The sequence below is a fragment of the Taurulus bubalis genome, assembly GCF_910589615.1.
Source record: "Taurulus bubalis genome assembly, chromosome: 8".
Taxonomy (NCBI): Eukaryota; Metazoa; Chordata; class Actinopteri; order Perciformes; family Cottidae; genus Taurulus; species Taurulus bubalis.
The window spans coordinates 19720055-19734537 of NC_136596.1; the positions used below are offsets into that span (position 1 = coordinate 19720055).

At 41.0% G+C, this 14483-nt stretch overlaps 1 protein-coding gene across 2 annotated transcripts; it reads left to right on the forward strand.

Annotated features, from left to right (window-relative positions):
- Positions 1–816: 816 nt before the first annotated feature.
- Positions 817–13104, forward strand: ift81 (intraflagellar transport 81 homolog; the record flags this gene model as incomplete). 2 transcript variants are annotated; one of them, XM_079221913.1, is made up of 19 exons in its annotated part: positions 817–960; positions 1080–1183; positions 1276–1456; positions 1543–1632; positions 1807–1872; positions 2182–2292; positions 2610–2694; positions 3262–3425; positions 3511–3606; positions 4459–4605; positions 8190–8339; positions 9326–9454; positions 10575–10664; positions 11419–11505; positions 11581–11652; positions 11918–12003; positions 12228–12273; positions 12480–12690; positions 12779–13104. In XM_079221913.1, 18 exons carry the CDS (start codon positions 817–819, stop codon positions 12660–12662), a joined length of 2031 nt encoding a protein of 676 aa, XP_079078039.1. In that variant the 3' UTR covers positions 12663–12690; positions 12779–13104. The 2 variants fall into 2 exon arrangements, with proteins under 2 accessions (XP_079078039.1, XP_079078038.1); XM_079221912.1 differs by having other exon boundaries at positions 12480–13104.
- Between the last annotated feature and the right edge of the window lie 1379 nt (positions 13105–14483).

Consider the following 14483-nt stretch of genomic DNA (forward strand, 5'->3'; position numbering starts at 1 on the left):
TGGTAAAAAATGTCATGTTTGAGTGCCCGTAGTTTTAAGATACTTTTTGGTTGAAATTCCAGAGTTCACGTACACGAGGACTAAAGACAAGAAAACTACCACCGAAAAAAAGACGATTAAGATTAAGTTGCAATTGTTATGAATATATTATTGAGACAAATTGGGAATTTATAAAGTATTGTTCAAACGTATTACCATTGTTCACACACCTAAAACCCCTGTAAACACACTTGTACTTTGTGTATGTATCTGTGTATGTATTTTCTTAAAAAAAAGGCTCCTGTGGACAGGTGTAAAGAAGCATTTCGCTACAAACACTTAACACAGTGCATCTAGTTATTGTGCATAAATGTATGTTACAATTGTAATGCCACTGTGGTGTCCATATCAAATAAAGTCAAGTCAGTCAGTCAGTCAGTCAGTCAGTCAACGAAAAGCCATTTGCGCACATATTGCGCAACAATAACCCTCTTGATCACTGTGTTAAAGCTACTTCCGATTAGCAAGCAATCCGCCACGCCTTCTTTGGTTTCCATGGGGCTGTTGACAACAACCGCTGACTTTCTGTCCGCAAAACTAGCAAGTTGACCAATTAAAGAGGCGAACTAACATATCTATCGGAAACTTGACTTCATCATTTGTAAATAGTCGCGTGTCATTGTCACCAGCGGGTCGGGTGGATTTATGTTTAAAGGTATCTCTGCTTGTTAGCCGACGCCAGAGAGCTAAACTAGCTAGTTAGCGTTAGCCTCGGCTAATTCAGAAAAATAAGCAGGATTCGTAGATTTACTACGAGCAAGTTTCGTATCGGTCAAGATGGGCGAACAGCTGAAATTCATCGTCGAACAGCTAAACAAAGACCCATTCAAGAAAATGTTTAACCTCATCACGTTTGACTCCCTCGAGCCGATGCAGCTGCTCCAGATTTTAAATGACGTCCTGGCTGAAATAGACCCAAAGGTGGGACACTGACGTCTGCGTCCGAGACTGACCAGACTTTATTTAGTATTGTTGTGCAAACAGTGCACACATGTTGTATGATATCATCTCACGTTATTTGCCCCATCTCTTGTCTCTAGCAAGCTCTAGATATCCGTGAAGAAATGCCTGAACAAACCATAAAAAGAATGTGTGCACTACTGGGGATGCTGAAATACAAACCTCCCGGCAACCTCTCTGATGTGTAAGTAATAACATTCAATGAGAATATAAATAACCACACCACTTTTTTTTTTTTATGTCCGAGCCATGTTTTCATCATATTCTCTAATGCAGGAGCATCTTTAGACAAGGCTTGGTGGCTGGCAAAAAGCCTGTGGTCCACCCCATCCTCCACTGGCTGCTACAGAGGGTCCCCGAACTCAAGAAAAGGGCTTACTTGGCTCGCTTTCTAGTCAAATTGGAGGTGCCAACAGAGTTTCTGCAGGATGATGTCATCAATGACACCTCTCACCAGGTTTCCAATTTATTGCCCACACACATTTCGTTTGCTGAAGAAAAAAAAAGAAAAAGAGGCTATGCATTAATCTAGTGTATTCACAGTATGAAGAGCTGGTGGAAGGTTTTAAGACGTATCATAAGGAGTGTGAGCTGCTGAGGACGTCAGGCTTCTCCACAGCAGAAATCAGAAGGGTAAAAATCACTCAATGACTTTTTGCAATCACTATTGATGCTTTTCTTCCTCAGTTTGATAATATCACATGTTGAAATTAATTAGTTTTTCAGCTATAACTTTCTGAAGCTTTGTTGATATAATGCACTAAAACCTTTTTTTAATCCACCCTTTTTTTCTTCTTCCAATAACAGGACATTAGTGCAATGGAGGAAGAGAAAGACCAACTAATCAAACGTTTGGAGAGGCTGAAGAAGAGGGTAAGGCAGACTGTTCAGAGAGGCCCCTTCACTCCTCTAATGCTTGGAGTGCTTTAGGATCCCCTGTGGAATGAAAACATGACCCCAGTCACATATTATCAGCTTCTCTAATAGACCTGACAGGGCTCTGACAGGCTGCTAGGCTGTCTTAACAAGGCTGTGAAGTAACGAGGTGTTGATTTAATGGGTCTTGCCAGAAGGTGAAACGTGAAGGTGAAACGTGACTCTGTCAGACGTGCTTGAATTTTTCTGCTGATCATGTGATAGCCTGCAATCCTACAGCATCCTGTCAACTTGTGGATCCACTAGGTGGAGTCAGTGTCCAACCATCAACGGATGCTGGAACAGGCCAGACAGCTGCGAGTGGAGAAGGAGAGAGAGGAGTCACTGACTCACCAGAAGCAAGAACAGAAGAACCAAGTAATTGCTTGTGACAGATTGTGGTTTATCATTACATTCGCTCACCTTGGTATAATTAATTGAGACATTGTAGGCCAGTTAAACCAAATGCTGTCTGCTTTGCTTTAATAGATGGAAAATAAAGATAATGTGTAGTATCTGAAATGATTAGCTTAATGTTTACGTTCTGGCCCTTGGTTCATGATCAGAAGATCCATCATCATTAATGAAAGTAGTCGTCAGTTGCAGCCCTTATGTTGAACAAAATAATTATCAATGGTTACTGAATGTTAATCATCCCACAGTACCTATAATAGTGATAATGTTGGTGTGTTCAGCTGTTCCAGGCAGAGCAGAGACTGCAGAGGTCGCAGCAGCAGTTGAAGGATTTGCGACAGGCAGCAGCAGATGCCAATCCAGAGAGTGAGTACCCATGTCCTGCTGTTGCCTCTGCAGGACACACCTGGAGGGGAAGTTCAAGGACACCGCAGAGCATTAGGAGGTCTCACATCTAATAGGTTTTCATCTGTTGAGACCCTCTAATTAGCCTGATCTTTGAAGTGCTGTAACAGAGCTTAACTAATACTGAAATTGTCCCCTTTTGTTCTCATCTGGTATTGGGCTCTTCAGCCAGAGGAGAGCTTTACACATTTACAGTTTCTAAAATGACCTGTGCAATACAGACTAGGGTGGGCTGCACAATTAAAGTCACTTATCGCAATAACTGTACAGTATGTGCGTGTCCAAAGAAGTCCTGTGAATGCTAATCGGCATGCTGTTTTTTATTGTAAGAAATTGTCGTTGAACTATTTAATTCTGAAAGTCAGTTTCAATGTCAGTACATTGTTTATATTAGTGGTGTGTTTTCCACATGCACGCATACAATATATTCAGCTTTTCTTAGTAAGTAATTAGAGCTGCAGAAAGCCAGACAGGATTACAAACACACTGAGCTCAAAGCGATTAATTAAAACGTTCCGTCTCTTTCAGGCTTAATGAAGAGGCTTGAAGAGGAAATCAAGATCAACTCCTACATGGTCTCTGAGAAACTCCCCAAAGAGCTGGAGGGTATGCGGCGCACAGTGCAGTACCTACAGAAAATAGCGTCAGAGCCTGCCATGGGCCAGGCCGATCTCCAGGAGCTGGAGGACAAGGTCAGGACCAGGATCTGGCGTTAAGTCTGCCATACATTGCAAAATATGTTTGTCTCTGAGTGTTCTGCAATTGTCACTTTCACAGATCAAAGAAGTTGATTCTCAGATAAACCATCTGATTGAGAAGAGGATGATGAGAAATGACCCCATGGATGACAAACTGACCCTTTACAGACAACAGGTGTTGGACTTTTTTCATGTCTTTCATCTTTTTCTCTATTTTGTCTCTCCTGAACTGGGCCCTGTGGGTGCTGACTGTGATGCTGTGCTTGCGCTCGTGCACAAAATGAACAAAACAGGGACCCATTATTTTTTTCTTTTGAGAAAATCAACGCATTGATGTATTGGATTATTTATTTATTTGCGAACAAGGCACAGATAGCAGTGCACCGTTTTTTTTTCTTTCCTATCCCCTCGTGAAGGAGTGGTACTTGTTGTCTCCAAACTAACGCGTTAAAACACCAATAGTTGCGCAAACTAAATAACTGATCGAGGCAACGGTAGACCAGCAACTCCTCTCTTCTGGGAAGAATTACTATTTTTGTTAATGGAGTCTTGTAGCTTTGTAGAGAGCATAGATAACAGTTTAGGCGACTAGAATACGTTTTGCTGCTGACCCCGTTGCTCCCGTGCTCCTGTATGTCTCTCCAAACTAGGGGCGTGCCGATACATCATCTACTGTAGGTAGTACTATGAATAAGTACCTCAAACAACCCCACTGAAAACAAATCTGAACGATCCCTTTTAATATGAGCACTGAGAAAGTTTCCTGCCTCAGCAGATGAATGTGAAAATAGCCTTCTAGTGTCAAACGCTGCACAGAAACGCTCACACATGCAAGCGATGTGACCGAAGGCAAAACACACTTTTGAGTGGAAGGGGCCTTTTTAAGATTTTGTTCTTTTTTACTGGCTCATATTTCTTCCCTTGACATTATCCCCATTGCTCAATTGCATCCACTCTCCCACAGGTTCCCAGTCAGAAACTCTTTGGTTGTCATGTTTATACATCTGATAAAACATGACTCTTGCAGGCTTCCATCATCATTCGAAGGAAGGAGTCAAAGGCAGAGGAGCTTCAGGAAGCGAGGGAGGAGCTGGCCGCAGCAGAAAAGGAGCTGAGGCAGAGGAGCAGCCAGGCACAAGCCTCAGATGGTGGAGAGGTCATTCGGGGTGATGAGGTACACCATTTGATGTTCTTCATTCACTCATAAAGACATGCAGTCACTAAATATCTTCTCCTGTCTCCCGATTTCTTGCAAGCTGCGTTGATCATATGAAGCTGAATAGACGATAGCCAAGAAAAGAAACATTTTTGTGCACAATTCTCTTCTTTTTGTTCATGGTGACTGCTGACATTGCCTAGAAACTCCAGCTCTATCTCAGAGAGCACTAGTAGATTTACAAACCGCAGAAAACACAAGAGGCTATTTCTGTTCTTATCCAAACACAGACGAGCTCACTGTCTAATGTTACTTATCCCTTTTCCTTACTCTCCCCCACATTCCCATACAGAGCCATGAATAGAACACAACAGAGAATATCCAGAACAAGGAACTGTACTGTGCAAACTGCCTACAAAATGTCCTTTTCCCAAATCTTGAGTGTCATCAATCTCCTAATTTAAGTCAGATGGACACATTAAGCAGACTTGGAGCATAACACCTTTTGTCTTTATTTATACAGCATGATGAGGAGGATGTACTCTTCCCCCTTTTTAGAGACGTGGCACGGTCTACTCTGAGCTGTCGTGTTGATGAATGGAACTGAACTATTGACGGGGACAAAAAAAACTACGTAATATTGTCGCGCTTAAGTGAGAAAATCCTCGAGCAGTCACTTCTTCTTTTGCCCGTGCATACACAAAGCTTAGAGGTAGAGTCGATTATAAACAGTTCTGTAGTTACAGAGGGACGCTGGTAGATGGGCTTGTGCTGTGAGCATATGTACTGTGTGAATGAGAATTTGTATCGTCCGATGTTTGATGCACATTTCTATCCATGAGTTGAGAGCTGGGATCTTTGTTGAGGCCAAAAGAGTTCCAGTTACATGACTGAAATTGCAACAGCATAGTCGCTCCTCTGGCCTGTTGGGCTGTCGTCAACCCGTGTGGAAGGAGTGTTTTGTTCCAGAGGGATTGTTTCAATGCTGACCTGTCTGTGTAAAAAAAAGTTTAAAAAAAAGTAAATTTCTCTGTAGAAAATCTCCATCGCAAACATTTAGAATGCGAAATGTAGGATTTTAGCACGAATGCATTATTGCCACAATACTTATTAGATACATTTACATTAGATACATACAGGTACATGCATGCAATTTTACTTCTGCATTTGACTGATCCTCAGCATTTTTACAAGCAGTGGGCCTCTGTAAAGAACAACTTGAGGTTCTGTGTCTTGCTTAAGGACACTTCGACATTCAGACAGGAGGAGCCAGGGAATCGAACTTCGTGGACGACCCGCTCTAAAAACAGAGTTACAGCCACCCCACTTAGATAGTTACTTAAGTAAACACACATCATGTGGACAACCTTTTCCGGCCCCCACAGTTCGTTTCATGGTTTCTACGAATTGGTCAGATCTTCAAAGGAATGTCCTGGGTTTTTATTACAGAGTACATATCTGTCAGGGGTGGGAGGGAGGGGATGTTTTTGCAGCACAAACAAAAGTAATGCTTTTGCAAATAGAGGAAGTAAAATATCAGTGGAAAACAATTTTTTTTCAGTAATGAAAGAGAAAACAATCATCTGAGCGATGCAGTGGATGAGAAGTAGCAAACACTTCTTTGTGCTGGAAGACAGATTATGAGATGTTGGAGAAAGGTCTGGCAATACCACTGGTATAAAACAGACGCTCACGTTCTGATTCAATTATAACAATATATTACAATTAATGGGAAACTGCCATACATTTAAAGTCTGGCTGAAATGATGAGAGGGAGCTGTTTGTAGCGACAAAGAGGGCCCTTGAGACGATACATGAATGAAGTTAAGGGGAATTGCAGTTCATCAGACTCCTCTGTAGTTTTGGGCCATCAGCCACAGTGGAGATGATCACTTTATCAGAGGTATTTTCCATTCTGCTGGTTATGTGTCATCACATGCCACCCACCAACTGCAGGGTCTCTCTGAGAGGCATGACTGCATCTGCTCGTCATTGGTTGGCCAGTAACATGAAACTGCTTTATCAACTAGCCTCATCGCGCTGGTTAAATTTAGTCTTACTGCAGGCAAGACACTGTCAGCCATCAGATTAACATGCTTGATTTTTCTTTAAATATTGTGGTGATGTGGCTACATTTTATCTTTTGAAAGGAGGCTACTGTTCAGCACATATAGTTATTTTGAGTGTGTGCTGCACCATTAATGGTTATGTTAACTTGTTTGCAGCTGTGTGTGTGTGTTTGTGTGAATGTACTGTATATCTCAAATAAGTGGTGGTGTTATGACTGCGCTGTCGACCAGTTTACCAGCAGTTGTTTTTGGGATACACTGTCGGGAACGCTATGCAGTATTATTCTGCTGTGCTAATTCCTCTCTTAGCCATGTCTGCCCTTGATGTCCCAGAATACACAACGAATAAATGTACACACACACACACACACACACACACACACACACACACACACACACACACACACACAGCCTCGTGGATCCCCAAAGGACACGAAGCACATTCTGTGATTTCTGGGGCTGTTCTCCCGTGTCCATGTTCATTTATAGCTGCTCTTCATTGTGTCCCGACAGACATTCAGGGTGACTGAACATTCACTAAAAGCAGCTATTCTGCCAGATGAAGCTGTTTGCTGTACATAGCTGGCTGTGAATCTGAAAGGATCAAGTGACTGTTTCAGGTCATGGCATGGCCCCCAGTCACTGCTGTTCTCTAATCCCTTCCCTCCCATGTCTCAATCCTTTGTCTTCTCCTGTGGCCATTCATGGCATCTCAGCTGTGCCGGACATCATGTTGTCAACTATAAACTGTATTTATGCCTCTTTCTGTGCAAAACCCAAAGAAGCATTACACTGTCTTGCTGGTAGCAGGTACAGGAATATTAACCATTAAAATACATGTCCATTTCTTTATATGTTTAAGTCGCTATAATCTATATTTTATAATAAGAATGAATGAAATGACTAAATGTATGTGAAAGGTGTCACTGGTACTGTCGAACCCATAGATACAGACTTCAGTTTCCCTCAACTCTTTCAGCTTGTTGTTTGGAATTCACAGCCTGCAATTGCACTGTTATGGTTCAGCGTCACTGCTCGTAGTTTCAAGATGCGGCAAGCAGCTGTTGACACTTATAAATAAAAAAAGCCCTGAAAAAAGTCACTACCTGCCCAGCACCAAATGTCAGGAGGGCGACATTAGTGGCTAGCTGGTGAACATAGTGGAATATTTAGCAGGTTAAGAGTCAGATAGTCCCCGGGAGTTGGTGGAGGCCTAACCAGAGCCAAAAGGAGAGTTAATATTGGACAGACAAATGGTGCACTACTCCAAATCAATGCTAATGTTGCTCTGTGAAGATGGTGTAAATAAATAAATAAGCAACAGTTTGCTAACCCGTATGAACTCAAGAGGTGATAGTATGCGAGTACTGTATGTATAGCTGTCTTAAAGGTTTAAAGACCTTGTAAATATCAGTGTAACAAATAAACCACAACATTTCATTTAAAAGCAGTTAGTAGTTTAGTATTCTCTTCCCTAAAACTAATATGTAGTACTCTATTTAATGTTGTATTCTGGTTCTTTGTCCTTCAAAGCTGAAACGTTTGGTGGTGAAATTGCGCAGCAAGGGAACAGTATACAAGAAGCACCGTCAGGAGATGGCTGAGCTGAATGCCGAATATGGAGTCCTGCAACGAACGGAGGAGATTCTCAAGCAGAGACACGAGACCGTCCAACAGAAACTGGTAACTCTTAAACAAACTCCTATGTATAACTCTTATTTTGACGGAGCATATTTACAGCAAAAGAAACAAAGGAAGGAATGGGATCCACTTGTTGCCTCTTATATTAAGTCTTGTCCAAGCTGCAAGCAAAGATTCCCAAATAATTATTGATGAATAGGGAGGTAGATGAATAGTTTTTTTCTTTAATCATTGGCACTTGACCATTTGAATGCCGCATTGACCTACCATCATTTCTTATCCAATGAGCAGCTTCAGTCAAATTCAATTAGTTGCACGAGAGCACCTGGGTACTGGTCATTAAAGGTAGCATTAGTAATCATCTCCCTGCACTCATGCTGCCATTCGAAATGTGCTGCTTTCACTTGAACTCCTCATTCACGCAGTTTGTGTGAACAGCGAAGATGTTCCTGGAAATGGCTTCACGTCTCTATGCGGTCCCGGCACCTGACTCGCTGAAAGACTGACTGACGCAGGTTGAGCTGCTATTTCTGGCTGCTGCATCTGCTGCTCCTCATTTTGTCTGCACCCCATACAGGATTTATTAAAGCAATTAACGTTTGCCTTCTGATCGCGTGTCTAGCTGCTGATGGGTCTGCCTCTCTCATTATGCGTGAGCCTGATTTTTCAGCTGGATAGTTCTTCATACATTTTATGTTTTTTATCAGCCAAAGAGAGAGTCAAATGATGGACGGGATCAGTGGGTAGCTTTGTTACTGCAACTGAGATATGCAGTAATAGGGTTGCCTGTATTGTATGACATTAGAGTCTTTGTGTTTTTGATTCCATTTGCAAAGAGTTTTCAACAAAGTTTTCATCGCATTTTAATTGTAAAGTCGTTGGCGGCACACCGACTGATGGTTCATGTTGCTGTAGACATTCGCCGTGACTCATGATTGATTAATAATAAATCCATGAAACCATTCAATTTTGTTGCTGAGTTTGTTTGTAAATTTGAGTTGTTGTGTGTTTCTGTTGTGTTTTTCAAGCAAACTATGGAAGCTGAGAAGGGCATCTCTGGCTACAGTAACACTCAGGAGGAACTGGAAAGGGTGTCGGCCATCAAGAGCGAGCTGGACGAGAAGAAGGGCCGCACACTGGATGACATGTCTGAAATGGTAACTGTACCATGTTAGAAAATATTTTTCCTAAAATCTGTATTTGCAAAATCCCTTCTTGCGGACAAATTATGTTTGTCATTCCTAGAATAAAACCGCTTTGAAACTATTTGGAGCCTCATCTTAGTGTGAGCTAGAGAAATTAGTTCATCAGCATGTGTGGTTACATGCATGGTTGTAGACATGGGATTAAAGATAATTTGAGCAGAATGTATTTGTTCTAACACTGAATGAAAATGATTTAACTAGTACAATTTGCTGTTTTGTTTTGAAGTCTGTTTTCTCTCAATATTTTAATTTTTTGTATAACCAGGAACCCCTCATAAAAGAGATATCAATCTTAACAGGATTATCCTAGATAAATAAAGGTTGAAAAATATATATATATTGTAATAGTGCTGCCCTACTGACAAAATAAAGAGACTTAGTGAGCTATGTAGTTATAAAATTGCTTTATCTTTACACACATTTGTTTGGCCAATAAGCACAAATATTGTGCAATTCCTTTCATAAAAGCTACAGACAAATCATATTCAGGCTCACAGCACAAACAAATACTAGGTAAATACATTATTCCAGCATGGCGCACAGCTTCTACCTTATTTATCACCCTGTCATTCTTTTGTGTCAAGGCCCAGAGGGAAGCAGTTGCAACTGATTAGGCAATGCTCCAGGCTGTAGTGAATTTGTTGATCTGCTTGGCAGCTTGTACATTTGCACACATTTACAATGATGAAGTCAAACATCCCCGGCTTCAACCTGAAAGTAGTCCTTTGCAATGGCACTGCCACAAAGCTGAAACCTCTAACGTTTTAATGACTACTTACCAAACTGTTACTGAATATTGTCATATCACCTTTATTGTGGCTCTTAATGCTCTTTTTCCAATCATTGTTAATCAGATGTGTCTGGTGATAATACTGCCTAACTTAATCATCTCAGCCACTCATTAGTCACAGTCACATTACCTGCTGTTTTCTCTGTAGACTATAAATGTATAAAAAGGTAACACAATTCAGCATTAAATACTATTTACTCTCAATTTACTTTGTCTTTAGTGTAATACGTATCTTGTTTTGTTCAGTTTAATGCAGTGTGTACTATTGGCTTGCTTTTACAGGTGAAGAAATTAAACTCTATGATAGTGGAGAAGAAGTCAGCTCTATCACCCATTATTAAAGAACTGAGGTTGGTGAGGCAGCGGTTTCAGGTGAGCATCGTCCACATTACAACACCTCTACTTAAAAAATCCATACAACCCAACAATTAGTGCTCAGAAAGAATATTTGCCAGCTGACCACATTTGAATAAGGACCTCCCACAGCCATGACAAAACAGTATTGTCCTCTGTACACACAACTCAGGGATATAAGTCAATACAGATTTAAAAGTCTTTCCTATGGGATCAAAAGAGTCTGTAAGTCAGTATTGTGAAAACATATACGTACAGTAATTAATTTATACTCCACAATGCAATAAAACATACAGTGAAAAATACAAACCAATCACAAAGCAAAACTATTAATCTGTCGTCAATTTTAAAACAAATGGTGGGATATGGTGTGTCTACAAGATAGTTGGAGTTAGCTTATACTGTGTTTGTGTGTTATCGGGGACAGGGTCCATTAAGAATAATTTACATAGTCCATAAATAAATTGCACAATGGGAAAGTCCCCCACATGGCAGAGCTAAAGCGGAGGCTTACATTTTCCTACACGTGTTCCCAGAATCGCTCTTCCATCTTACTGGGTCTGCGAATGAAGAGCCGCTAAACAGGAAAACATAAATAGACTTTGTAGGAGCCTGCTGTAAGTTAAACTGCTCAAATGCCAGCTGTGATGTTTTGTTGATGTGAAACAGTGCTGAGAGTGTGACAAGAGGGTTGACTCACTTCTTAAATTGTACATAAAATATGTTGTCTCTCACATTTTGGGTATAAATGTTTGGATTCCTATCTTAACAGGAACTAAGCCAGGAGTATGAGGAAAAGAAGACTCAGTATGAAAGTTGTACTGCTGGTTTGGAGAGCAACCGATCTAAATTGGAGCAGGTATATTTATTCTCCCACTCTCGATAGAATACAGCTAACAATGTTAATACATGAATACATGTTTTTGATTCACAGGAGGTGAAAGCATTGCTCGGGGAGACTGCACAGGAGGAAAACCGATATCATTATATCAACTCCATGTCGAAAGTAAGTATTTTAAAAACAGTGTTGCCTAAAGCAGGGGAGCACATTTGTTTCCGTTAGCCACATGGGTGTATAACGCATCATTATCAATGTTTTACAAGCCGAGCATGGCCAAATTAGAATTAATGCTCCAAACTCTGAGCAGTGACTTGCTACTCACATGTGTGCGGCTGCAGGAGTGAATAAAATCTCTCAGCATTTTGAAAGTGACCTGCCTCCAAACACCTTCTGTGGTAAAAAAAAAACTTTCCATCCCGGCCTTCCACAGATCACTGAGATGCAAATACAGCGTGCAGCTGAAGAGATGAAGGCTTATGTGTCCTCTGATCCACAAGAGAGGAAGAAGGCCATCAGGTGAGCATGCAAAGACTGGCCAACCAGCTGAATACACGCTTTACCTCCGGAAGCTCTTATTACAACACAGTCAGTTTATTTTCTCACGCAGCACAGGGAGTTACCACACACCTTACCACACCTCGTGATATCAAGATAAACTGATACACCGCACCTTTTTTTCATACCAGTGGGTGAAAGCAATGTACTCTCATTTGAATGATGTCATTCTGCTTCTTTTGCAGGGAAGTGTACATGAAGAACATTTCAGAGCAAGAGTTACTTGGCAAGGTGAGAAAAGTGTATCCTCAAGCTGACAATGGTAGGTGTCATCATTCTGTCAACACCCTCTCTGAGGACAGACAAGGAAATGTACTGGAAGCTTCCAGGACTGCTGGACAGTAGATGGAGTATGTCTATGTGTAAACCGTGACCAGGCTCATACTATACAGAAAAGGTTTGTTTTATCAATCAATATTTTTCTTCATGGATTCCAGAAGTTACGTGAGAAGCAGAAGATGGTGAGGGAGAGCCACAGCTCCAACATGGAGCAGATGAAGATGTGGCGTGACCTGGAGCAGCTGATGGAGTGCAAGAAGCAGTGCTTCATAAGAGCTCGGAGCCAGCCATCTATTGGTCAGGTGATCCAGGAGGGAGAAGGGCATAGGCTGGTGCTGTGAGGACTCGTCCAGACGGGACACACTGCAGGTCACCTTCAGTACATTGACTACACAGTTCAACTTAATATCGCTCTATTTTTCTATCCTATTGGACAGGTTTGTTTCATTGTTCACAGGGTTTATCTCTCCCGTCATCTTGTCTGTTACACACTGCCAGTCGAGTGTCACGTTATCTTACGTAAGCACCACACCGCTCCTTTCAGAATCGACAACTTAAAGAACACGTGTACCGGGAGGTGTTGCAGGACTCTGGTTTTCACTTTCTTTGGCCCCTTTTGCCATATCTTTTAAGAACACCCTTTCAATCAAAGTGTCAGAAGATAACAGCATACAAAGTGGTGCACTCGGGATGTTCCCGCGGTCAACTATATTTGGCCTAGCCCACTATGACCTTGGATATGGTGTCTTGCCAATTTTGGAATTCACTGGGACCTCCGTTGCTTTGGACAGTGCAGATAAAATAATCCTATTGTTCTGCATTTTTTATTTTATATCATTACATACACTATTGTTCTATAATAGATTCATATTTCAAGATAACCTTCTATATTTAAGACGTATTAGATAGTTTGGTTGTCTATGTAATTCTATGAAATGTATATTTATAATAGTTTGACTCATTCATTATAATAAAAGAATACAATTCTCTGTTGAATACTAACATAATTGCCCATCCATGAATTACTGATTATGATAAAGATGCATTCACATAGTTCAGTTCAAACAAAATGCGTAATACAGTGAATACCTAATACTAATAGCTAATAGATATTTATTAATAGAAATCGAGTGATTTGATGATGATTTAGATAATTATGTTTGCTTTCTCAAACTGAAGTAGTTAACCTTTATATCAGGTTGTATATAACACACCTGATGGAGTCTACAAGAAGGAAACAGTTTCATTGTCAAAATAATACGCTTTATTAATTAATAACTCATAAATCAACTTTAAACTACAGGGACATGATGAATTTTAGTTCCTGGACAGAAGTTTGATTACTTTTTAAGTAAGTAACGTGGCAGAAACTTCTGTCCACATGGACTTACGGTACGAGGGCTTCATGTTGTTCCCAACAAATATCTTCATGGATGTTTCGAGATCCCTCCCTCCCTCCCACAGAAACCTAATCTGCTGTTGACAGCGTCTGTCAGTGGCTCTTGTGCCAAGCGGATCAAGTGTGCATTTAAAAGGCCGCTTGATGTCCAACTGGGCAGTGCCATGTTATTATTTTTACAGCACCTTGTGCTTCTTGGGGCGTGTTAACAGATGATTCCCGGCAGTAAAACATCTGACAACTATACGACCTGAAGAACAATGGGGGTCCAAAGTTGACCTAGTGCCCTCACTCCTATTTGGTAAATTAGCTTCCTTTTACCATTGTATGCAAATGTCGTCGACATATCAGGCTGGCTTTATTGATTGTGCCCGGGAATTAAGACGTTCTTGTGTTATATCAAGGCACTGGTTTGTTTAAAAACGTCCCATAGTTTTTGGCCTTAACTACTGTAAATCCTTTGTCCAACTGTCTGTGACAGGCCCGAGACATTGATCTGTTGCCAATCTTTCTGTTCTCTATTCTGAGCATGAACTCATTCCTGCTAAAGGCAAACACGGCCCCTAGTCATGTGTAAATGAGTTAGTAAGACAATAAGACATGGGGCCTCTGTAATGGGATGCCTGTAGTCTGTGGGAATTTGTAACATAGTCTGTGAAGTTACACTTAACTGTGTGTGCAGTACTATTATCTATGATATTGAAAAAATAACCAGAGTTTGTGTATGAGTTAACGGTAGAAACAGGAGCAGTGTCGCTGTGTC